The following is a 23896-nucleotide window of genomic DNA, read 5'->3' as shown; positions in this document are numbered from 1 at the left end:
ACGGCCCATGTTCTGAATTCTGTCGCTGTACATTTCAAAAGTGCTGAACAAATAGTTATATTGACTACGTCCGTCCTAGCTCGCTCATTAATGTCTTAATCGAAATTATGGATTGACTCTTATCCGCTTGTCGTCCCCTTATGCCATAGCTTGGACATCTCAATTGTCAGTTGAAACCACATTGTTAAGCAAGTGGTTTCAACTGGAGACCTATTGGAGACCTATTGTGGCTAAAGGACCTGCTCAGATTGGAGATGGTTGGTGGGAGAGAAAGAGAGTTGGGATGAGATGCTTGGTGGGAGAGAGAGTTGGGATGAGATGCTTGGTGGGAGAGAAAGAGAGTTGGGATGAGATGCTTGGTGGGAGAGAAAGAGAGTTGGGATGAGATGCTTGGTGGGAGAGAGAGTTGGGATGAGATGCTTGGTGGGAGAGAAAGAGAGTTGGGATGAGATGCTTGGTGGGAGAGAACGAGAGTTGGGATGAGATGCTTGGTGGGAGAGAACGAGAGTTGGGATGAGATGCTTGGTGGGATGTTTGGAGGGATAGAACGAGAGTTGGGATGAGATGCTTGGTGGGATGCTTGGTGGGAGAGAGAGTTGGGATGAGATGCTTGGTGGGAGAGAGAGAGAGTTGGGATGAGATGCTTGGTGGGAGAGAAAGAGAGTTGGGATGAGATGCTTGGTGGGAGAGAAAGAGAGTTGGGATGAGATGCTTGGTGGGAGAGAGAGTTGGGATGAGATGCTTGGTGGGAGAGAGAGTTGGGATGAGATGCTTGGTGGGAGAGAAAGAGAGTTGGGATGAGATGCTTGGTGGGAGAGAAAGAGAGTTGGGATGAGATGCTTGGTGGGAGAGAGAGTTGGGATGAGATGCTTGGTGGGAGAGAGAGTTGGGATGAGATGCTTGGTGGGAGAGAGAGTTGGGATGAGATGCTTGGTGGGAGAGAAAGAGAGTTGGGATGAGATGCTTGGTGGGAGAGAGAGTTAGTTTGAAGACTAGGAACATGTCTCACTCCTACAACAGAAGCATTGCTTGTATCAGTCAGTGGACACAGCAGATGTCTGTCAGTGGACCCAGCAGATGTCAGTCAGATGTCGCCTAGCAACTGTAGCTTACGGCCATTCTACTTCTCTGAACTCAGCTATTCTGAACCCAGAGGTTTCTAAGGAATGTTTGGTGTCTTTCGGACAGAGAGAAAACAGAAGTGAGAAAGCCTTGTCTGTTCAACCCTTTCAACAGAGAAACACAGAACATGTGATACGGTAGAATATATAGGAGGTTTTAAAGGACATTTGTCTTTCTACAGGTTGTGTTCAAGGCAAAATCGAAATATGCACCAGAGCTTCTGAAATACAGGTACCATTTAATAAACACTAAGCATCATTCAACATACAGTAATGTTCCATCCTAACTACACTTTATTTACTAAAGTATGTGGACACCCCCTCTAAATTAGTGGATTCGGCTATTTCAGCCACACCAGTTGCTGACAGGTGTATAATTTCGAGCACACAGCCATGCAATCTCCATAGACAAACATTGGCAGTAGAATGACCTTACTGAAGAGCTCAGTGACTTTCAACGTGGCACTGTCATAGGATGCCACTTTTCCAACAAGTCAGTTAGTCAAATGTCTGCCCTGCTAGAGCTGCCCCCCGGTCAACTGTAAGTCCTGTTATTGTGAAGGGAAAACGTCTAGGAGCAACAACGGCTCGGCCACAAAGTGGTAGGCCACACAAGCTCACAGAACGGGACCGCCGAGTACTGAAGTACGTAGCCCGTAAAAATCGTCTGTCCTCGGTTGCAACTCTCACTACTGAGTTCCAAACTGCCTCTGGAAGCTTCATGAAATGGTTTTCTATGTCCGAGCAGCCGCACACAAGCCTAAGATCACCATGCACAATGCCAAGTGTCGGCTGGGGTGGTGTAAAGCTCACCGCCATTGGACTCTGGAGCAGTGGAAACACGTTCTCTTGAGTAATGAATGACTCTTCACCCTCTGGCAGTCCGACGGATGAATCTGGGGTTGGCAGATGGCAGGAGAACGCTACCTAACCCAATCCATAGTGCCAACTGTAAAGTTTGGCGGAGGAGGAATAATGGTCTGGGGCTGTTTTATATGGGTCAGGCTAGGCTCCTTAGTTCCAGTGAAGGGAAATCTTAACGCTACAGCATACAATGACATTCTAGACGATTCTGTGCTTCCAACTTTGTGTTAACAGTTTGGGGAAGGCCCTTTCCTGTTTCAACATGACAATAACCCTGTGCACGAAGCAAGGTCTATACAGAAATGGTTAGTTGAGATCGGTGTGGAAGAACTTGACTGGCCTGCACAGTGCCCTGACCTCAACCCTATTGAACACCTTTGGTAAGAATAGGAACGTTGACTGCGATCCAGGCCTATTAGCCCAACGTTACTAATGTTCTCGTGGCTGAATGGAAGCAAATCCCCGCAGCAATGTTCCAACATCTAGTAGAAAGCCTTCCCAGAAGAGTGGAGGCTGTTATAGCAGCAATGTTCCAACATCTAGTAGAAAGCCTTCCCAGAAGAGTGGAGGCTGTTACAGCAGCAATGTTCCGACATCTAGTGGAAAACCTTCCCAGAAGAGTGGAGGCTGTTATAGCAGCAATGTTCCATCATCTAGTAGAAAGCCTTCCCAGAAGAGTGGAGGCTGTTATAGCAGCAATGTTCCAACATCTAGTGGAAAGCCTTCCCAGAAGAGTGGAGGCTGTTATAGCAGCAATGTTCCAACATCTAGTGGAAAGCCTTCCCAGAAGAGTGGAGGCTGTTATAGCAGCAATGTTCCAACATCTAGTGGAAAGCCTTCCCAGAAGAGTGGAGGCTGTTATAGCAGCAATGTTCCAACATCTAGTGGAAAGCCTTCCCAGAAGAGTGGAGGCTGTTATAGCAGCAATGTTCCAACATCAAGTGGAAAGCCTTCCCAGAAGAGTGGAGGCTGTTATAAGAGCAAAGGGGGGAACCAACTCCATATTAATGCCCATAATTTTGGAATGAGATGTTCGACGAGCAGGTGTCCACATACTTTTGGTCATGTAGTGTATCAATATTGATGCAGAGCTGTTTGGTAATGTAGAACTGAACTGTTCTATACTCTATAGTCCCACTGTCCTCTGTCTTCTGTACTGTTCTATACTCTATAGTCCCACTGTCTTCTGTACTGTTCTATACTCTATAGTCCCTCTGTCCTCTGTCTTCTGTACTGTTCTATACTCTATAGTCCCACTGTCCTCTGTCTTCTGAACTGTTCTATACTCTATAGTCCCACTGTCCTCTGTCTTCTGTACTGTTCTATACTCTATAGTCCCACTGTCCTCTGTCTTCTGAACTGTTCTATACTCTATAGTCCCACTGTCCTCTGTCTTCTGTACTGTTCTATACTCTATAGTCCCACTGTCCTCTGTCTTCTGAACTGTTCTATACTCTATAGTCCCACTGTCCTCTGTCTTCTGTACTGTTCTAAACTCTATAGTCCCACTGTCCTCTGTCTTCTGAACTGTTCTATACTCTATAGTCCCACTGTCCTCTGTCTTCTGTACTGTTCTAAACTCTATAGTCCCTCTGTCCTCTGTCTTCTGAACTGTTCTATACTCTATAGTCCCTCTGTCTTCTGTACTGTTCTATACTCTATAGTCCCACTGTCCTCTTTCTTCTGAACTGTTCTATACTCTATAGTCCCACTGTCTTCTGTACTGTTCTATACTCTATAGTCCCTCTGTCCTCTGTCTTCTGTACTGTTCTATACTCTATAGTCCCACTGTCCTCTGTCTTCTGAACTGTTCTATACTCTATAGTCCCACTGTCCTCTGTCTTCTGTACTGTTCTATACTCTATAGTCCCACTGTCCTCTGTCTTCTGAACTGTTCTATACTCTATAGTCCCACTGTCCTCTGTCTTCTGTACTGTTCTATACTCTATAGTCCCACTGTCCTCTGTCTTCTGAACTGTTCTATACTCTATAGTCCCACTGTCCTCTGTCTTCTGTACTGTTCTAAACTCTATAGTCCCACTGTCCTCTGTCTTCTGAACTGTTCTATACTCTATAGTCCCACTGTCCTCTGTCTTCTGTACTGTTCTAAACTCTATAGTCCCTCTGTCCTCTGTCTTCTGAACTGTTCTATACTCTATAGTCCCTCTGTCTTCTGTACTGTTCTATACTCTATAGTCCCACTGTCCTCTTTCTTCTGAACTGTTCTATACTCTATAGTCCCACTGTCTTCTGTACTGTTCTATACTCTATAGTCCCTCTGTCCTCTGTCTTCTGTACTGTTCTATACTCTATAGTCCCACTGTCCTCTGTCTTCTGAACTGTTCTATACTCTATAGTCCCACTGTCCTCTGTCTTCTGTACTGTTCTATACTCTATAGTCCCTCTGTCCTCTGTCTTCTGAACTGTTCTATACTCTATAGTCCCTCTGTCCTCTGTCTTCTGTACTGTTCTATACTCTATAGTCCCACTGTCCTCTGTCTTCTGAACTGTTCTATACTCTATAGTCCCTCTGTCCTCTGTCTTCTGAACTGTTCTATACTCTATAGTCCCTCTGTCCTCTGTCTTCTGAACTGTTCTATACTCTATAGTCCCTCTGTCCTCTGTCTTCTGTACTGTTCTAAACTCTATAGTCCCTCTGTCCTCTGTCTTCTGAACTGTTCTATACTCTATAGTCCCTCTGTCTTCTGTACTGTTCTATACTCTATAGTCCCACTGTCCTCTTTCTTCTGAACTGTTCTATACTCTATAGTCCCACTGTCTTCTGTACTGTTCTATACTCTATAGTCCCTCTGTCCTCTGTCTTCTGTACTGTTCTATACTCTATAGTCCCACTGTCCTCTGTCTTCTGAACTGTTCTATACTCTATAGTCCCACTGTCCTCTGTCTTCTGTACTGTTCTATACTCTATAGTCCCACTGTCCTCTGTCTTCTGTACTGTTCTATAATCTATAGTCCCTCTGTCCTCTGTCTTCTGAACTGTTCTATACTCTATAGTCCCTCTGTCCTCTGTCTTCTGTACTGTTCTATACTCTATAGTCCCACTGTCCTCTGTCTTCTGAACTGTTCTATACTCTATAGTCCCTCTGTCCTCTGTCTTCTGAACTGTTCTATACTCTATAGTCCCTCTGTCCTCTGTCTTCTGAACTGTTCTATACTCTATAGTCCCTCTGTCCTCTGTCTTCTGAACTGTTCTATACTCTATAGTCCCTCTGTCTTCTGTACTGTTCTATACTCTATAGTCCCTCTGTACTCTGAACTGTTCTATACTCTATAGTCCCTCTGTCCTCTGTCTTCTGAACTGTTCTATACTCTATAGTCCCACTGTCCTCTGTCTTCTGAACTGCTTCCTCTTCGGAGTTTATGTTGGGTTACTGTAAAGCGTTTGGTGACAACTGCTGATGCAAAAGGGCAATATCAATCAATTTGATTGATTGATTGTGACCTCTACACCCATCCTTCACCTTTGACCTCTGACCTCTAACAATGTTACTTCCTGTCCCCCAGGTTTCCCCTGTACCTCCTCTTCCTGTCCATCAGTATGGTCTTCCTGGTAGTAAACCTGACCTGTGCCTTGCTAGTGAGGATGAGCAGCACAAAGGCCCAGACCATTGTACTGATCAGAGTAGCCATCAACGATACGCTGTTTGTCCTGTGTGCCATCTCCCTCTCCATCTGCCTCTTCAAGATCGCAAGGATGTCCCAGGTTAATATCTACCTGGAGTCCAAGGTAAGAGATGTACACACACAATGTAACGGTGGTCCTCCTCTTCAACCGAAAAGGAGGAGTAGTGATTGAACCAAGGCGCAGCGGGTTGTGAACACATAATTTATTTAAAGAAAACACGAAAACACGAACTTCACTATAACTAACAAAACAACAAACGGAGAAGACAGACCTGGACGACGAACTTACATTAAACACGAAGAACGCACGAACAGGGAAAATAGACTACACAAAATGACGATGTACAAAAAACAAACCGAACAGTCCCGTATGGTGCGACAAACACAGACACAGAAGACAACCACCCACAACGAACACTGTGAAACAACCTACCTAAATATGACTCTCAATTAGAGGAACGCCAAACACCTGCCTCTAATTAAGAGCCATACCAGGCAACCCATAAACCAACATAGAAACAGAAAACATAGAATGCCCACAGAAACTCACGTCCTGACCAACTAACACATACAACAAACTAACAGAAATAGTCAGGAACGTGACACACAACAACAACCCTTGGTTTAAATACATGTGGATTTGAGTATCTGGTATTTAAAATACTTGTTTTGTGTGTATTTGAGTATTTCTAAATACACATCCCAAAACAAGTACTTTTATTTGAGTATTTGAACGGTTACGTATTTGTAAAAAAACAAATAGTATTTTGAAAGACTATTTAAAATGCTATTTTCAAATCAAATCAAATGTTATTGGTCACAGACACGTGTTTATCAGATGTTATTGCGGGTGTAGCGTAATACACAGTGAAACACAGTGTGCCATCACAGCAGCAAGATTTGTGACCTGTTGCCACAAGAAAAGGGCAACCAGTGAAGAACAAACACCATTGTAAATACAACCCATATTTATGTTTATATTTATTTTCCCTTTTGTACGTTAACCATTTGTACATCGTTACACGGTATATAGACATAATATGACATTTGAAATGTCTTTATTCTTTTGGAACTTCTGTGAGTAATATTTACTGTTCATTGTTATTGTTTATTTCACTTTTGTTTATTATCTATCCCACTTGCTTTGGCAATGTTAACACATGTTTCCCATGCCAATAAAGCCCCTTGAATTGAATTGAATTGAGAGAGATTCCTGAGTGCACTTGCTTACACATGATGAGTGCCTGCCATAAGCCCTGGTGAGTGTGCTGCTGTAGGCACGGCTGGGTGAGAGTCGAGAATCAAATGGCACGGCTGTGTGAGAGTCGAGAATCAAATGGCACGGCTGTGTGAGAGTCGAGAATCAAATGGCACGGCTGTGTGAGAGTCGAGAATCAAATGGCACGGCTGTGTGAGAGTCGAGAATCAAATGGCACGGCTGTGTGAGAGTCGAGAATCAAATGGCACGGCTGTGTGAGAGTCGAGAATCAAATGGCACGGCTGTGTGAGAGTCGAGAATCAAATGGCACGGCTGTGTGAGAGTCGAGAATCAAATGGCACGGCTGTGTGAGAGTCGAGAATCAAATGGCACGGCTGTGTGAGAGTCGAGAATCAAATGGCACGGCTGTGTGAGAGTCGAGAATCAAATGGCACGGCTGTGTGAGCATCGAGAATCAAATGGCACGTCTGTGTGAGAGTCGAGAATCAAATGGTATGGTTGTGTAGTTATTTTCTAACTGACGTGCACTAGCTTCGCTAACCTGGGTTCCAGATTCGTTGGTACTGTCTTGCCTCCTCGTTGAGGACCATAGGAGATTGTCAGGACAACACAAACAGATCTGGGACCAAGTTTGTACGGTCCACGCAATAGCTAAGACTACTGCTCTCTGAGACCGTGTGTTTTCTTTCCCAGGGAACCTCATTGTGCCAGGGGACAGCTATAGGAGCCACAGTCACCCTGCTGTACACGTCCAGAGCCTGTTACAACCTGCTGGTTCTGGCCCTCACCAACGTTAAGAGCATCAACTCCTTCGACTATGACTGGTACAACGTTTCTGACCAGGTAATACTGTCTTCCCTGGTTCTGACCAGGTAATACTGTACGGCAGTGTATTCCCTGGTTCTGGCCAGGTAATACTGTACGGCTGGTTGTCTTCCCTGGTTCTGACCAGGTAATATTGTACGGCTGTGTGTCTTCCCTGGTTCTGACCAGGTAATACTGTACGGCTGGTTGTCTTCCCTGGTTCTGACCAGGTAATACTGTACGGCTGTGTGTCTTCCCTGGTTCTGACCAGGTAATACTGTACGGCTGGTTGTCTTCCCTGGTTCTGACCAGGTAATACTGTACGGCTCTGTGTCTTCCCTGGTTCTGACCAGGTAATACTGTACGGCTGGTTGTCTTCCCTGATTCTGACCAGGTAATACTGTACGGCTCTGTGTCTTCCCTGGTTCTGACCAGGTAATACTGTACGGCTGTGTGTCTTCCCTGGTTCTGACCAGGTAATACTGTACGGCTGTGTGTCTTCCCTGGTTCTGACCAGGTAATACTGTACGGCTGTGTGTCTTCCCTGGTTCTGACCAGGTAATACTGTACGGCTGGTTGTCTTCCCTGGTTCTGACCAGGTAATACTGTACGGCTGGTTGTCTTCCCTGGTTCTGACCAGGTAATACTGTACGGCTGGTTGTCTTCCCTGGTTCTGACCAGGTAATACTGTACGGCTCTGTGTCTTCCCTGGTTCTGACCAGGTAATACTGTACGGCTGTGTGTCTTCCCTGGTTCTGACCAGGTAATACTGTACGGCTGGTTGTCTTCCCTGGTTCTGACCAGGTAATACTGTACGGCTCTGTGTCTTCCCTGGTTCTGACCAGGTAATACTGTACGGCTCTGTGTCTTCCCTGGTTCTGACCAGGTAATACTGTACGGCTCTGTGTCTTCCCTGGTTCTGACCAGGTAATACTGTACGGCTGGTTGTCTTCCCTGGTTCTGACCAGGTAATACTGTACGGCTGGTTGTCTTCCCTGGTTCTGACCAGGTAATACTGTACGGCTGGTTGTCTTCCCTGGTTCTGACCAGGTAATACTGTACGGCTGGTTGTCTTCCCTGGTTCTGACCAGGTAATACTGTACGGCTCTGTGTCTTCCCTGGTTCTGACCAGGTAATACTGTACGGCTCTGTGTCTTCCCTGGTTCTGACCAGGTAATACTGTACGGCTCTGTGTCTTCCCTGGTTCTGACCAGGTAATACTGTACGGCAGTGTCTTCCCTGGTTCTGGGGACCAAAAAAGGTGCACATTATTGTCACGACACGTAATTCCTCTAATCAAGGTTGAAGGAAGTCTAGCTGATAACAACCGAAAGGACGTTGGTTTGAATCCCCGAGCAGACGACATTAAAAATATGTTGATGTGCCCTTGAGCAAGGCACTTAACCCTCATTGCTCATGTAAGTGGCTCTGGATGAGAGGTGACTAAGTCATTTAAGCGTGTTAACATACGCTGCCGGCCCAGACGGCATCCTAAGCCTCGTACTCAGAGCAGGTGCAGACCAGCTGGCTGGAGTGTTTACAGACATATTCCTGTCCCAGTCTGGTGTCCCCACATCCTTCAACATCTCTCCCTGTCCCAGTCTGTTGTCCCCACATCCTTCAACATCTCTCCCTGTCCCAGTCTGTTGTCCCCACATCCTTCAACATCTCTCCCTGTCCCAGTCTGTTGTCCCCACATCCTTCAACATCTCTCCCTGTCCCAGTCTGCTGTCCCCACATCCTTCAACATCTCTCCCTGTCCCAGTCTGCTGTCCCCACATGCTTCAACATCTCTCCCTGTCCCAGTCTGCTGTCCCCACATCCTTCAACATCTCTCCCTGTCCCAGTCTGCTGTCCCCACATCCTTCAACATCTCTCCCTGTCCCAGTCTGCTGTCCCCACATGCTTCAACATCTCTCCCTGTCCCAGTCTGCTGTCCCCACATCCTTCAACATCTCTCCCTGTCCCAGTCTGCTGTTTACATCCTTCAACATCTCTCCCTGTCCCAGTCTGTTGTCCCCACATCCTTCAACATCTCTCCCTGTCCCAGTCTGCTGTCCCCACATCCTTCAACATCTCTCCCTGTCCCAGTCTGCTGTCCCCACATCCTTCAACATCTCTCCCTGTCCCAGTCTGTTGTCCCCACATCCTTCAACATCTCTCCCTGTCCCAGTCTGCTGTCCCCACATCCTTCAACATCTCTCCCTGTCCCAGTCTGCTGTCCCCACATGCTTCAACATCTCTCCCTGTCCCAGTCTGTTGTTCCCACATCCTTCAACATCTCTCCCTGTCCCAGTCTGCTGTCCCCACATCCTTCAACATCTCTCCCTGTCCCAGTCTGTTGTCCCCACATCCTTCAACATCTCTCCCTGTCCCAGTCTGCTGTCCCCACATCCTTCAACATCTCTCCCTGTCCCAGTCTGCTGTCCCCACATCCTTCAACATCTCTCCCTGTCCCAGTCTGCTGTCCCCACATCCTTCAACATCTCTCCCTGTCCCAGTCTGCTGTTTACATCCTTCAACATCTCTCCCTGTCCCAGTCTGTTGTCCCCACATCCTTCAACATCTCTCCCTGTCCCAGTCTGCTGTCCCCACATCCTTCAACATCTCTCCCTGTCCCAGTCTGTTGTCCCCACATCCTTCAACATCTCTCCCTGTCCCAGTCTGCTGTCCCCACATCCTTCAACATCTCTCCCTGTCCCAGTCTGCTGTCCCCACATCCTTCAACATCTCTCCCTGTCCCAGTCTGTTGTCCCCACATCCTTCAACATCTCTCCCTGTCCCAGTCTGCTGTCCCCACATCCTTCAACATCTCTCCCTGTCCCAGTCTGCTGTTTACATCCTTCAACATCTCTCCCTGTCCCAGTCTGTTGTCCCCACATCCTTCAACATCTCTCCCTGTCCCAGTCTGCTGTCCCCACATCCTTCAACATCTCTCCCTGTCCCAGTCTGCTGTCCCCACATCCTTCAACATCTCTCCCTGTCCCAGTCTGCTGTCCCCACATCCTTCAACATCTCTCCCTGTCCCAGTCTGCTGTCCCCACATCCTTCAACATCTCTCCCTGTCCCAGTCTGCTGTCCCCACATCCTTCAACATCTCTCCCTGTCCCAGTCTGCTGTCCCCACATGCTTCAACATCTCTCCCTGTCCCAGTCTGCTGTCCCCACATCCTTCAACATCTCTCCCTGTCCCAGTCTGCTGTTTTCATCCTTCAACATCTCTCCCTGTCCCAGTCTGTTGTCCCCACATCCTTCAACATCTCTCCCTGTCCCTGTCTGTTGTCCCCACATCCTTCAACATCTCCCCCTGTCCCAGCCTGCTGTCCCCACATCCTTCAACATCTCTCCCTGTCCCAGTCTGCTGTTTACATCCTTCAACATCTCTCCCTGTCCCAGTCTGTTGTCCCCACATCCTTCAACATCTCTCCCTGTCCCAGTCTGCTGTCCCCACATCCTTCAACATCTCTCCCTGTCCCAGTCTGCTGTGCCCACATCCTTCAACATCTCTCCCTGTCCCAGTCTGTTGTCCCCACATCCTTCAACATCTCTCCCTGTCCCAGTCTGCTGTCCCCACATCCTTCAACATCTCTCCCTGTCCCAGTCTGCTGTCCCCACATCCTTCAACATCTCTCCCTGTCCTAGTCTGCTGTCCCCACATCCTTCAACATCTCTCCCTGTCCCAGTCTGTTGTCCCCACATCCTTCAACATCTCTCCCTGTCCCAGTCTGTTGTCCCCACATCCTTCAACATCTCTCCCTGTCCCAGTCTGTTGTCCCCACATCCTTCAACATCTCTCCCTGTCCTAGTCTGCTGTCCCCACATCCTTCAACATTTCTCCCTGTCCCAGTCTGCTGTCCCCACATCCTTCAACATCTCTCCCTGTCCCAGTCTGTTGTCCCCACATCCTTCAACATCTCTCCCTGTCCCAGTCTGCTGTCCCCACATCCTTCAACATCTCTCCCTGTCCCAGTCTGCTGTCCCCACATCCTTCAACATCTCTCCCTGTCCCAGTCTGCTGTCCCCACATCCTTCAACATCTCTCCCTGTCCCAGTCTGCTGTCCCCACATCCTTCAACATCTCTCCCTGTCCCAGTCTGCTGTCCCCACATCCTTCAACATCTCTCCCTGTCCCAGTCTGCTGTCCCCACATGCTTCAACATCTCTCCCTGTCCCAGTCTGCTGTCCCCACATCCTTCAACATCTCTCCCTGTCCCAGTCTGCTGTTTTCATCCTTCAACATCTCTCCCTGTCCCAGTCTGTTGTCCCCACATCCTTCAACATCTCTCCCTGTCCCTGTCTGTTGTCCCCACATCCTTCAACATCTCCCCCTGTCCCAGCCTGCTGTCCCCACATCCTTCAACATCTCTCCCTGTCCCAGTCTGCTGTTTACATCCTTCAACATCTCTCCCTGTCCCAGTCTGTTGTCCCCACATCCTTCAACATCTCTCCCTGTCCCAGTCTGCTGTCCCCACATCCTTCAACATCTCTCCCTGTCCCAGTCTGTTGTCCCCACATCCTTCAACATCTCTCCCTGTCCCAGTCTGCTGTCCCCACATCCTTCAACATCTCTCCCTGTCCCAGTCTGCTGTTTACATCCTTCAACATCTCTCCCTGTCCCAGTCTGTTGTCCCCACATCCTTCAACATCTCTCCCTGTCCCAGTCTGCTGTCCCCACATCCTTCAACATCTCTCCCTGTCCCAGTCTGCTGTCCCCACATCCTTCAACATCTCTCCCTGTCCCAGTCTGCTGTCCCCACATCCTTCAACATCTCTCCCTGTCCCAGTCTGCTGTCCCCACATCCTTCAACATCTCTCCCTGTCCCAGTCTGCTGTCCCCACATCCTTCAACATCTCTCCCTGTCCCAGTCTGCTGTCCCCACATCCTTCAACATCTCTCCCTGTCCCAGTCTGCTGTCCCCACATGCTTCAACATCTCTCCCTGTCCCAGTCTGCTGTCCCCACATCCTTCAACATCTCTCCCTGTCCCAGTCTGCTGTTTTCATCCTTCAACATCTCTCCCTGTCCCAGTCTGTTGTCCCCACATCCTTCAACATCTCTCCCTGTCCCTGTCTGTTGTCCCCACATCCTTCAACATCTCCCCCTGTCCCAGCCTGCTGTCCCCACATCCTTCAACATCTCTCCCTGTCCCAGTCTGCTGTTTACATCCTTCAACATCTCTCCCTGTCCCAGTCTGTTGTCCCCACATCCTTCAACATCTCTCCCTGTCCCAGTCTGCTGTCCCCACATCCTTCAACATCTCTCCCTGTCCCAGTCTGCTGTGCCCACATCCTTCAACATCTCTCCCTGTCCCAGTCTGTTGTCCCCACATCCTTCAACATCTCTCCCTGTCCCAGTCTGCTGTCCCCACATCCTTCAACATCTCTCCCTGTCCCAGTCTGCTGTCCCCACATCCTTCAACATCTCTCCCTGTCCTAGTCTGCTGTCCCCACATCCTTCAACATCTCTCCCTGTCCCAGTCTGTTGTCCCCACATCCTTCAACATCTCTCCCTGTCCCAGTCTGTTGTCCCCACATCCTTCAACATCTCTCCCTGACCTAGTCTGCTGTCCCCACATCCTTCAACATCTCTCCCTGTCCCAGTCTGCTGTCCCCACATCCTTCAACATCTCTCCCTGTCCCAGTCTGTTGTCCCCACATCCTTCAACATCTCTCCCTGTCCCAGTCTGTTGTCCCCACATCCTTCAACATCTCTCCCTGTCCCAGTCTGTTGTCCCCACATCCTTCAACATCTCTCCCTGTCCTAGTCTGCTGTCCCCACATCCTTCAACATCTCTCCCTGTCCCAGTCTGCTGTTTACATCCTTCAACATCTCTCCCTGTCCCAGTCTGTTGTCCCCACATCCTTCAACATCTCTCCCTGTCCCAGTCTGCTGTCCCCACATCCTTCAACATCTCTCCCTGTCCCAGTCTGCTGTCCCCACATCCTTCAACATCTCTCCCTGTCCCAGTCTGCTGTCCCCACATCCTTCAACATCTCTCCCTGTCCCAGTCTGCTGTCCCCACATCCTTCAACATCTCTCCCTGTCCCAGTCTGCTGTCCCCACATCCTTCAACATCTCTCCCTGTCCCAGTCTGCTGTCCCCACATGCTTCAACATCTCTCCCTGTCCCAGTCTGCTGTCCCCACATCCTTCAACATCTCTCCCTGTCCCAGTCTGCTGTTTTCATCCTTCAACATCTCTCCCTGTCCCAGTCTGTTGTCCCCACATCCTTCAACATCTCTCCCTGTCCCTGTCTGTTGTCCCCACATCCTTCAACATCTCCCCCTGTCCCAGCCTGCTGTCCCCACATCCTTCAACATCTCTCCCTGTCCCAGTCTGCTGTTTACATCCTTCAACATCTCTCCCTGTCCCAGTCTGTTGTCCCCATATCCTTCAACATCTCTCCCTGTCCCAGTCTGCTGTCCCCACATCCTTCAACATCTCTCCCTGTCCCAGTCTGCTGTCCCCACATGCTTCAACATCTCTCCCTGTCCCAGTCTGTTGTCCCCACATCCTTCAACATCTCTCCCTGTCCCAGTCTGCTGTCCCCACATCCTTCAACATCTCTCCCTATCCCAGTCTGTTGTCCCCACATCCTTCAACATCTCTCCCTGTCCCAGTCTGCTGTCCCCACATCCTTCAACATCTCTCCCTGTCCCAGTCTGCTGTCCCCACATCCTTCAACATCTCTCCCTGTCCCAGTCTGCTGTCCCCACATCCTTCAACATCTCTCCCTGTCCCAGTCTGCTGTTTACATCCTTCAACATCTCTCCCTGTCCCAGTCTGTTGTCCCCACATCCTTCAACATCTCTCCCTGTCCCAGTCTGCTGTCCCCACATCCTTCAACATCTCTCCCTGTCCCAGTCTGTTGTCCCCACATCCTTCAACATCTCTCCCTGTCCCAGTCTGTTGTCCCCACATCCTTCAACATCTCTCCCTGTCCCAGTCTGTTGTCCCCACATCCTTCAACATCTCTCCCTGACCCAGTCTGCTGTCCCCACATCCTTCAACATCTCTCCCTGTCCCAGTCTGCTGTCCCCACATCATTCAACATCTCTCCCTGTCCCAGTCTGTTGTCCCCACATCCTTCAACATCTCTCCCTGTCCCAGTCTGCTGTCCCCACATCCTTCAACATCTCTCCCTGTCCCAGTCTGCTGTCCCCACATCCTTCAACATCTCTCCCTGTCCTAGTCTGCTGTCCCCACATCCTTCAACATCTCTCCCTGTCCCAGTCTGTTGTCCCCACATCCTTCAACATCTCTCCCTGTCCCAGTCTGTTGTCCCCACATCCTTCAACATCTCTCCCTGTCCCAGTCTGTTGTCCCCACATCCTTCAACATCTCTCCCTGTCCTAGTCTGCTGTCCCCACATCCTTCAACATTTCTCCCTGTCCCAGTCTGCTGTCCCCACATCCTTCAACATCTCTCCCTGTCCCAGTCTGTTGTCCCCACATCCTTCAACATCTCTCCCTGTCCCAGTCTGTTGTCCCCACATCCTTCAACATCTCTCCCTGTCATAGTCTGCTGTCCCCACATCCTTCAACATCTCTCCCTGTCCCAGTCTGCTGTCCCCACATCCTTCAACATCTCTCCCTGTCCCAGTCTGTTGTCCCCACATCCTTCAACATCTCTCCCTGTCCCAGTCTGTTGTCCCCACATCCTTCAACATCTCTCCCTGTCCCAGTCTGCTGTCCCCACATCCTTCAACATCTCTCCCTGTCCCAGTCTGTTGTCCCCACATCCTTCAACATCTCTCCCTGTCCCAGTCTGTTGTCCCCACATCCTTCAACATCTCTCCCTGTCCCAGTCTGTTGTCCCCACATCCTTCAACATCTCTCCCTGTCCCAGTCTGCTGTCCCCACATCCTTCAACATCTCTCCCTATCCCAGTCTGCTGTCCCCACATCCTTCAACATCTCTCCCTGTTCCAGTCTGTTGTCCCCACATCCTTCAAGATGGCCACCATTGTTCCTGTACCCAATAAGTGAAGGTAACTGAACTAAATGACGATCACCTTCAGTCATCATGAAGTTTGAGAGGCTAGATGAGGACCATATCGCCTTTACCTTTCTCAACAACCTAGACCAAACGTCTTAAATCCTCTCTGAGTAGGAGTGCTGGTCTAGGATCAGGTCTTAAAGCCTCTCAGAGTAGGAATGCTGGTCTAGGATCAGGTCTTAAATCCTCTCTGAGTAGGAATGCTGGTCTAGGATCAGGTCTTAAAGCCTCTCAGAGTAGGAGTGCTGGTCTAGGATCAGGTCTTAAAGCCTCTCTGAGTAGGAGTGCTGGTCTAGGATCAGGTCTTAAAGCCTCTCTGAGTAGGAATGCTGGTCTAGGATCAGGTCTTAAAGCCTCTCTGAGTAGGAGTGCTGGTCCTATAGCACTCCTATATTCTGAAGCTCAATTCAATCCGTATTTCGGAAGATCAGCGTTACAGCCTGATTGAAATTTAAAGGGAGTGTTCCCAGCGTTAGCGGCGACTGAATTAATGTTGCATACGTAAACGCTGCATACGTAAACGCTGCATACGTAATTAATGTTAAACGCCGCATACGTAATTAATGTTAAACGCTGCATATGTAATTTATGTTAAACGCTGCATATGTAATTTATGTTAAACGCCGCATATGTAATTAATGTTAAACTCTGCATATGTAATTAATGTTAAACGCCGCATATGTAATTAATGTTAAACTCTGCATATGTAATTAATGTTAAACGCTGCATATGTAATTAATGTTAAACTCTGCATATGTAATTAATGTTAAACGCTGCATACGTAATTAATGTTAAACGCTGCATATGTAATTTATGTTAAACGCCGCATATGTAATTAATGTTAAACTCTGCATATGTAATTAATGTTAAACGCTGCATATGTAATTAATGTTAAACGCTGCATATGTAATTTATGTTAAACGCTGCATATGTAATTTATGTTAAACGCTGCATATGTAATTTATGTTAAACGCTGCATATGTAATTAATGTTAAGCGCTGCATATGTAATTAATGTTAAACTCTGCATATGTAATTAATGTTAAACGCTGCGTATGTCTATAGTTTATACAGGATCCAGACTGAATAGAGGAAGCTCTTAGTTTATACAGGATCCAGACTGAATAGAGGAAGCTCTTAGTTTATACAGGATCCAGACTGAATAGAGGAAGCTCTTAGTTTATACAGGATCCAGACTGAATAGAGGAAGCTCTTAGTTTATACAGGTTCCAGACTGGATAGAGGAAGCCCTTAGTTTATACAGTTTCCAGACTGGATAGAGGAAGCCCTTAGTTTATATAGGATCCAGACTGGATAGAGGAAGCCCTTAGTTTATACAGGATCCAGACTGGATAGAGGAAGCCCTTAGTTTATACAGGATCCAGACTGGATAGAGGAAGCCCTTAGTTTATACAGGATCCAGACTGGATAGAGGAAGCCCTTAGTTTATACAGGATCCAGACTGGATAGAGGAAGCCCTTAGTTTATACAGGATCCAGACTGGATAGAGGAAGCCCTTAGTTTATACAGGATCCAGACTGGATAGAGGAAGCCCTTAGTTTATACAGGTTCCAGACTGGATAGAGGAACTCTTACTTCAGACTGTAACGTTACATCCTGTCTGTGTGGTGTCTCAGGCAGACCTTTAGTCGACCCTGGGGGACTCTTTCTTCAGACTGTAACGTTACATCCTGTCTGTGTGGTGTCTCAGGCAGACCTTTAGTCGACCCTGGGGATCTCTTACTTCAGACTGTAACATTACATCCTGTCTGTGTGGTGTCTCAGGCAGACCTTTAGTCGACCCTGGGGGACTCTTACTTCAGACTGTAACGTTACATCCTGTCTGTGTGGTGTCTCAGGCAGACCTTTAGTCGACCCTGGGGAACTCTTACTTCAGACTGTAACGTTACATCCTGTCTGTGTGGTGTCTCAGGCAGACCATTAGTCGACCCTGAGGGACTCTTACTTCAGACTGTAACGTTACATCCTGTCTGTTTGGTGTCTCAGGCAGACCTGCAGGCGACCCTGAGTGACTCTTACTTCAGACTGTAACGTTACATCCTGTCTGTGTGGTGTCTCAGGCAGACCTTTAGTCGACCCTGGGGATCTCTTACTTCAGACTGTAACATTACATCCTGTCTGTGTGGTGTCTCAGGCAGACCTTTAGTCGACCCTGGGGGACTCTTACTTCAGACTGTAACGTTACATCCTGTCTGTGTGGTGTCTCAGGCAGACCTTTAGTCGACCCTGGGGAACTCTTACTTCAGACTGTAACGTTACATCCTGTCTGTGTGGTGTCTCAGGCAGACCATTAGTCGACCCTGAGGGACTCTTACTTCAGACTGTAACGTTACATCCTGTCTGTGTGGTGTCTCAGGCAGACCTTTAGTCGACCCTGGGGGACTCTTACTTCAGACTGTAACGTTACATCCTGTCTGTGTGGTGTCTCAGGCAGACCTTTAGTCGACCCTGGGGGACTCTTTCTTCAGACTGTAACGTTACATCCTGTCTGTGTGGTGTCTCAGGCAGACCTTTAGTCGACCCTGGGGGACTCTTTCTTCAGACTGTAACGTTACATCCTGTCTGTGTGGTGTCTCAGGCAGACCTTTAGTCAACCCTGGGGAACTCTTACTTCAGACTGTAACATTACATCCTGTCTGTGTGGTGTCTCAGGCAGACCTTTAGTCGACCCTGGGGGACTCTTACTTCAGACTAACATTACATCCTGTCTGTGTGGTGTCTCAGGCAGACCTTTAGTCAACCCTGGGGGACTCTTACTTCAGACTAACATTACATCCTGTCTGTGTGGTGTCTCAGGCAGACCTTTAGTCCACCCTGGGGGACTCTTACTTCAGACTGTAACATTACATCCTGTCTGTGTGGTGTCTCAGGCAGACCTTTAGTTGACCCTGGGGGACTCTTACTTCAGACTGTAACGTTACATCCTGTCTGTGTGGTGTCTCAGGCAGACCTTTAGTCGACCCTGGGGGACTCTTACTTCAGACTGTAACGTTACATCCTGTCTGTGTGGTGTCTCAGGCAGACCTTTAGTCGACCCTGGGGGACTCTTACTTCAGACTGTAACGTTACATCCTGTCTGTGTGGTGTCTCAGGCAGACCTTTAGTCGACCCTGGGGGACTCTTACTTCAGACTGTAACGTTACATCCTGTCTGTGTGGTGTCTCAGGCAGACCTTTAGTCGACCCTGGGGGACTCTTACTTCAGACTAACGTTACATCCTGTCTGTGTGGTGTCTCAGGCAGACCTTTAGTCGACCCTGGGGGACTCTTACTTCAGACTAACATTACATCCTGTCTGTGTGGTGTCTCAGGCAGACCTTTAGTCCACCCTGGGGGACTCTTACTTCAGACTGTAACATTACATCCTGTCTGTGTGGTGTCTCAGGCAGACCTTTAGTCGACCCTGGGGGACTCTTACTTCAGACTGTAACATTACATCCTGTCTGTGTGGTGTCTCAGGCAGACCTTTAGTCGACCCTGGGGGACTCTTACTTCAGACTGTAACGTTACATCCTGTCTGTGTGGTGTCTCAGGCAGACCTTTAGTCGACCCTGGGGGACTCTTACTTCAGACTGTAACGTTACATCCTGTCTGTGTGGTGTCTCAGGCAGACCTTTAGTCGACCCTGGGGGACTCTTACTTCAGACTGTAACGTTACATCCTGTCTGTGTGGTGTCTCAGGCAGACCTTTAGTCGACCCTGGGGGACTCTTACTTCAGACTGTAACGTTACATCCTGTCTGTGTGGTGTCTCAGGCAGACCTTTAGTCCACCCTGGGGGACTCTTACTTCAGACTAACATTACATCCTGTCTGTGTGGTGTCTCAGGCAGACCTTTAGTCCACCCTGGGGGACTCTTACTTCAGACTGTAACATTACATCCTGTCTGTGTGGTGTCTCAGGCAGACCTTTAGTCGACCCTGGGGGACTCTTACTTCAGACTGTAACGTTACATCCTTTCTGTGTGGTGTCTCAGGCAGACCTGCAGTCCACCCTGGGGGACGCGGGGTACATCGTGTTTGGGGTGATTCTGTTTGTCTGGGAGCTGCTGCCTACCTCCCTGGTCGTCTACTTCTTCAGGGTCCGACAGCCCAACCAGGACAAGGTGAGGAGTGTGTGTGTGTGTGTGTGTGTGTGTGTGTGTGTGTGTGTGTGTGCCGATGACATGGGCGTTGATTAGGCAGATCCCTGTTGGGTTAAATGTGGAAGACACGTATGGGTTCAACTGAGTAGGTTTCCCCTTTCAACTTTACAAATGTTGTTTTGTTGTTCTCCAGAGTGGGTTTAGTATCACAGGAAGTGATATCTTGTTGTTCTCCAGAATGGGTTTAGTATCACAGGAAGTGATCTCTTGTTGTTCTCCAGAGTGGGGTTAGTATCACAGGAAGTGATCTCTTGTTGTTCTCCAGAGTGGGTTTAGTATCACAGGAAGTGATATCTTGTTGTTCTCCAGGGTGGGTTTAGTATCACAGGAAGTGATCTCTTGTTGTTCTCCAGAGTGGGGTTAGTATCACAGGAAGTGATCTCTTGTTGTTCTCCAAAGTGGGTTAGTATCACAGGAAGTGATCTCATGTTGTTCTCCAGAGTGGGATGGGACTCCCAGGACACGTCTTCTCGTCCAGGGCCTATTTCTTTGACAACCCTCAACGTTATGACAGCGATGACGACCTGGTATGGAGCATCATCCCTCACAACAAACAGGCCAGGTACATAAACAACACACAGACAAACAATCAATTAATCAAATGTTATTTGATGCACTAAATGCATCAGGTGTAGACCTTACCGTGAAATGCTTACTTACGACTCGTTAACCAACAATGCAGTTTTAAGAAAAATAAGAGAATTTAAAAGATAAATAAACTCAAATTAAAAGGGTGGTTACTTTGAAGAATCTAAAATATATTTAGATTTGTTTAACACTTTTTTGGTTACTACATGAATCCATGTGTTATTTTATAGTTTTGATGTCTTCACTATTATTCTACAATGTAGAAAATTGTAAAATAAAGAAGAACCCTGGAATGAGTAGGTATTCTAAAACTTTGGACTGGTACTGTATATATATATATACAGTGGGGAGAACAAGTATTTGAAACACTGCCGATTTTGCAGGTTTTCCTACATACAAAGCATGTAGAGGTCTGTAATTTTTATCATAGGTACACTTCAACTGTGAGAGACGGAATCTAAAACAAAAATCCAGAAAATCACATTGTATGATTTGTAATTAATTTGCATTTTATTGCATGACATAAGTATTTGATCACCTACCAACCAGTAAGAATTCCGGCTCTCAGAGACCTGTTAGTTTTTCTTTAAGAAGCCCTCCTGTTCTCCACTCATTACCTGTATTAACCGCACCTGTTTGAACTCGTTACCTGTATAAAAGACACCTGTCCACACACTCATAGGCCGGGATCCTCACTATGCAGCTGTTATTCTATAGGCTGGGATCCACACTATGCAGCTGTTGCAAGAGTGCATTTTTCACAGTGGCTGTCAACTGGTTTCAAAAACAATGATTGATAGGCAGCTTAAACTTCTTGAATTCAACCATTATTGGGTTCAAATACACATTTCGATTTGTGAACAGCTGTCCACAACAACCACAATCCGTAAGGCACAAATAACTAAATGAGGGAGCAGCAGTGTGATTCCCATCTGTGGATCTGTAGATATCAATAATAAGTATTATCCGTATCGTTGTCGACTACACCACTGCTGTCATCATTACCTCCAAGCGTTTATTCAAGTTGGATAATCTTTGGATACCGACAGCAGTCGCACCATAGGAAGACACAGCTTGGACTGGAGCCTGCAGGGGTTAGAGCGTTGGGCGGCAGGTAGCCTAGTGGTTAGAGCGTTGGGAGGCAGGTAACCTAGTGGTTAGAGCGTTGGGAGGCAGGTAGCCTAGTGGTTAGAGCGTTGGCGGCAGGTAGCCTAGTGGTTAGAGCGTTGGGAGACAGGTAGCCTAGTGGTTAGAGCGTTGGGCGGCAGGTAGCCTAGTGGTTAGAGCGTTGGGCGGCAGGTAGCCTAGTGGTTAGAGCGTTGGGCGGCAGGTAGCCTAGTGGTTAGAGCGTTGGGCGGCAGGTAGCCTAGTGGTTAGAGCGTTGGGAGGCAGGTAGCCTAGTGGTTAGAGCGTTGGGAGGCAGGTAGCCTAGTGGTTAGAGCGTTGGGAGGCAGGTAGCCTAGTGGTTAGAGCTTTGCGCGGCAGGTAGCCTAGTGGTTAGAGTGTAAGGGCGGTAGGTAGCCTAGTGGTTAGAGTGTAAGTGCGGTAGGTAGCCTAGTGGTTAGAGTGTAGGGGCGGTAGGTAGTCTAGTGGTTAGAGTGTAGGGGCGGTAGGTAGCCTAGTGGTTAGAGCTTTGCGCGGCAGGTAGTCTAGTGGTTAGAGTGTAGGGGCGGCAGGTAGCCTAGTGGTTAGAGCTTTGCGCGGCAGGTAGCCTAGTGGTTAGAGCGTTGGGCGGCAGGTAGTCTAGTGGTTAGAGCGTTGGGAGTGAGTCTATGGTTTCTGAGATAATGCTGTAGATGTGAGCCATGACCAGCCTTTCAAAGCACTTCATGGGTACAGACGTGAGGACCATGACATTCCAGTGGAGAAGCAAGGACCGGGCTTTCCAATAGAGCTAGATACCTACTGACACCGCAGCTCAAATAGTAGAAGTTCTGATCTAGGATCAGATCTCCACCAGTCTGTGTTTTTCATCTTACAGGACAGAACTGATCCTAGATCAGAACTCCACCTGTCCGTGTTTTTCATCTTACAGGACAGAACTGATCCTAGATCAGAACTCCACCTGTCCGTGTTTTTCATCTTACAGGACAGAACTGATGCTAGATCAGAACTCCTACTGTGAGACTGTGTGAATATGGGCCCAGGAATGTAATGTTTGTTTTGTCTTTGTCCACAGTTTGACAGCAGACAGCTATGATTGCAGCAGCAGCACAGCCCCGCCCCCAGAGGAGCTCAACCCTTATTGAAGACTTCCTATTGGTCCTGAACCTTATTTAAGAGCTCGGATTTGTTCCGGAACTTTTACAAGAGCTCCTATTCGTCCGGAGCTCTTTTTGAAGTCTTCCTGATGGCCCTGTCTCTTTTTCATGCACACGCCCTCACTGATGACCTCACACCCGAGGGCCTCGGATCGAGACACGGGGGTGAATATCACCATGGATTTTATTCATTCTATTTTCTACTATTTTGATAAATAAAGTCTTTAGTAAAAAAGTTCAGACATATTTTCTGAAGGGCAGTAAGTATTGAGATGATGGTCTTGGGGGGCATGCATAACTTTCACAAACAAATATGAATATGTATAAAGGTTTATAATCAAGGTGTACAACATTGGCAGGTAAGAGCTGAATTGCACTTTACAGTCCATCTGAATATGCATTACCTTTAATCCACTATTTTAAAAACATGTTTACTGTTTAGAAGCCAACATGTCGTATAAGATAACTCATATACAGGTGTCTCCTAATCGTGTATGTAATATGTATCCATTTATATTCTCAATGTCTCCTTTTCATGTTTTTAACACAAGCCGCTAAAATGGTTGACAGGCATTAGAGAGGAGATGTACTGTACATGTGTTCTGGTCTTTACAATCCTCTCTCACATTGGAGTCTCCATAATAAAAACTATTTTATAAAACACCTTGATTGTGCTTTAGGACAGTGTGTTGGAACATTCTAATTCTATAGGTGGAACATTCTAATTCTATAGGTGGAACATTCTAATTCTATAGGTGCAATACATTCTAATTAAATATGTGGAACACATTCTAATTCTATAGGTGGAACACATTCTAATTCTATAGGTGGAACACATTCTAATTCTATAGGTGGAACACATTCTCGTTCTATAGGTGGAACACATTCTAATTCTATAGGTGGAACACATTCTAATTCTATAGGTGGAACACATTCTAATTCTATAGGTGGAACACATTCTAATTCTATAGGTGGAACACATTCTAATTCTATAGGTGGAACACATTCTAATTCTATAGGTGGAACACATTCTAATTCTATAGGTGGAACACATTCTAATTCTATAGGTGGAACACATTCTAATTCTATAGGTGGAACACATTCTAATTCTATAGGTGGAACACATTCTAATTCTATATGTGCAATACATTGTAATTCTATATGTGGAACACATTCTAATTCTATAGGTGGAACACATTCTAATTCTATAGGTGGAACACATTCTCGTTCTATAGGT

The 23896-nt window shown here is 47.5% G+C and overlaps 1 protein-coding gene across 4 annotated transcripts in view; it reads left to right on the top strand.

Moving 5' to 3' along the window:
• gpr137ba (G protein-coupled receptor 137Ba) overlaps positions 1 to 23322 on the top strand; it is a 32788-nt gene extending 9466 nt beyond the window's left edge. For 3 of the 4 annotated variants that reach the window (XM_055935073.1, XM_055935144.1, XM_055935190.1), the window contains 6 exons: positions 1304 to 1353; positions 5511 to 5733; positions 7543 to 7692; positions 19643 to 19771; positions 20251 to 20372; positions 22578 to 23322. In XM_055935073.1, coding sequence (XP_055791048.1) covers positions 1304 to 1353; positions 5511 to 5733; positions 7543 to 7692; positions 19643 to 19771; positions 20251 to 20372; positions 22578 to 22647 — 744 coding nt within the window. In that variant the 3' untranslated portion in view covers positions 22648 to 23322. Of the gene's footprint in view, positions 1 to 1303; positions 1354 to 5510; positions 5734 to 7542; positions 7693 to 19642; positions 19772 to 20031; positions 20231 to 20250; positions 20373 to 22577 lie in introns of those variants that run through there. The other variant, XM_055935096.1, reaches the window with a different exon arrangement.
• Positions 23323 to 23896: the final 574 nt, after the last annotated feature.

Source organism: Salvelinus fontinalis, chromosome 1, assembly GCF_029448725.1.
Source record: "Salvelinus fontinalis isolate EN_2023a chromosome 1, ASM2944872v1, whole genome shotgun sequence".
NCBI classification, from domain to species: domain Eukaryota; kingdom Metazoa; phylum Chordata; class Actinopteri; order Salmoniformes; family Salmonidae; genus Salvelinus; species Salvelinus fontinalis.
The sequence above is the reverse complement of the archived record's forward strand: the minus strand, read 5'-3'. Positions and strand labels throughout refer to the sequence as shown.